General features: G+C 58.4%; 1 protein-coding gene across 1 annotated transcript in view; it reads left to right on the top strand.

Annotated features, from left to right (window-relative positions):
* The window catches only part of GLIS1 (GLIS family zinc finger 1), a 224,727-nt gene that overhangs the window by 210,207 nt on the left and 13,325 nt on the right, over positions 1–1,195 (top strand). The window contains exon 6 of the mRNA XM_003793104.1: positions 567–699. Coding sequence (XP_003793152.1) covers positions 567–699 — 133 coding nt within the window. The remainder of the gene's footprint in view (positions 1–566; positions 700–1,195) is intronic.

Here is a 1,195-nt window from a genome sequence, read left to right as displayed (position 1 = left end):
GTGTGTCCACTGCATACCTGCTGCATGCCTGCTGCATTTCACTCCCATGCATCAGTTCACCAGGGGTGCACCTCACACACTTCCAGCCACCTCTGGGAAGCCACACTGCTGTACTTGGCTGGCCACCTCAATGTTTGTGCTGAGGCCAGGCCTCCTGCAGGCTGTTCCAGTAGTGACTGAGTGTGGCAGGCCCAGCAGGGTCCCCGAGGCAGACTGTTCCTAGGAGACCCAGGACTCCCCTGACTTAGCAGACTTTGGCCCCAAGAGTCCCTGATTGCCAGGCCAGTAAGGTCCCTCCCAGTCCTTTCCTTTAATAGGTACATCCCCTATTAAAATCCTTGCATGTTGAATCCTATCTTGCATCTGCTTCTCAAAGGCCCCGGGCTAAAACAGTGTTCACGGTATACATAATCAGCCCCATTTTACAGGTGAGGAAACTGAGGCCTGGTGATAAGAAAGTCCTTGCCCTAGAGCTGCTGTGCCTCCCTCCCTGTCCCCTAAAGTGAGGGCTGCGGGTGGGCAGGCGTTTTCACAGAGACACTTGTCTCACTCTGTTTGGTCCCCAGCTCCACATGGGCCCTGATACAGAAGCCGATGTCCTGACCGAGTGTCTGGCCCTGCAGCAGCTCCATGTGGCCACACAGCTGGCGGCCAGTGACGGGAAGGGCGGCCGAGCCCCGGGCCAGGAGCTGCTCCCAGGTATGTGTGGAAGGAGGGAGGGCCAGGGGCATAGGAGCAGAATAGGCTCCAGGACAGCAGTGACGCTCCATAGGCAACTCTTGTGGGGCAGCCAGCCACTTGTCTGGAAGCAGCCACCTCTCCGCTGCTGGCTCCCTATTTCAATCCACCTTCTCTCTGCTGTTCATGGAGCCAGGCAGGTGTTCCTTCACACTCACCTGCAGCTCCCCGCTGCCTTAGGATGAACCCTGCACTCCTCAGCCTGGCCTCCAATACCTCACAGGGCCTGGGCCCCCCTGGTGGCCTCCTGCCCCCTTGACACATTAGATGTAGTCCCCTGAATACTCTCTGCTCCTTCTTATCCCCAGGCCACTATCCTCCTTCAGGACCCACCTCCTGGATCCTTCCTGTTTCCCCTATGTCCCCTGCTCCAGGACAAGGCCTCCTCCCAGAGTCACTGGTACCTAGCATGGGGACATATGTGGAGCGGGGCTGGGTGAACGTTTGGCCCTGCCCC

The sequence above is a fragment of the Otolemur garnettii genome, unplaced genomic scaffold (assembly GCF_000181295.1).
Source record: "Otolemur garnettii isolate 467f Iridium unplaced genomic scaffold, OtoGar3 scaffold00066, whole genome shotgun sequence".
NCBI classification, from domain to species: Eukaryota; Metazoa; Chordata; class Mammalia; order Primates; family Galagidae; genus Otolemur; species Otolemur garnettii.
Note: the sequence above shows the minus strand (reverse complement) of the source record. Positions and strands in the feature narration are given on the sequence as shown.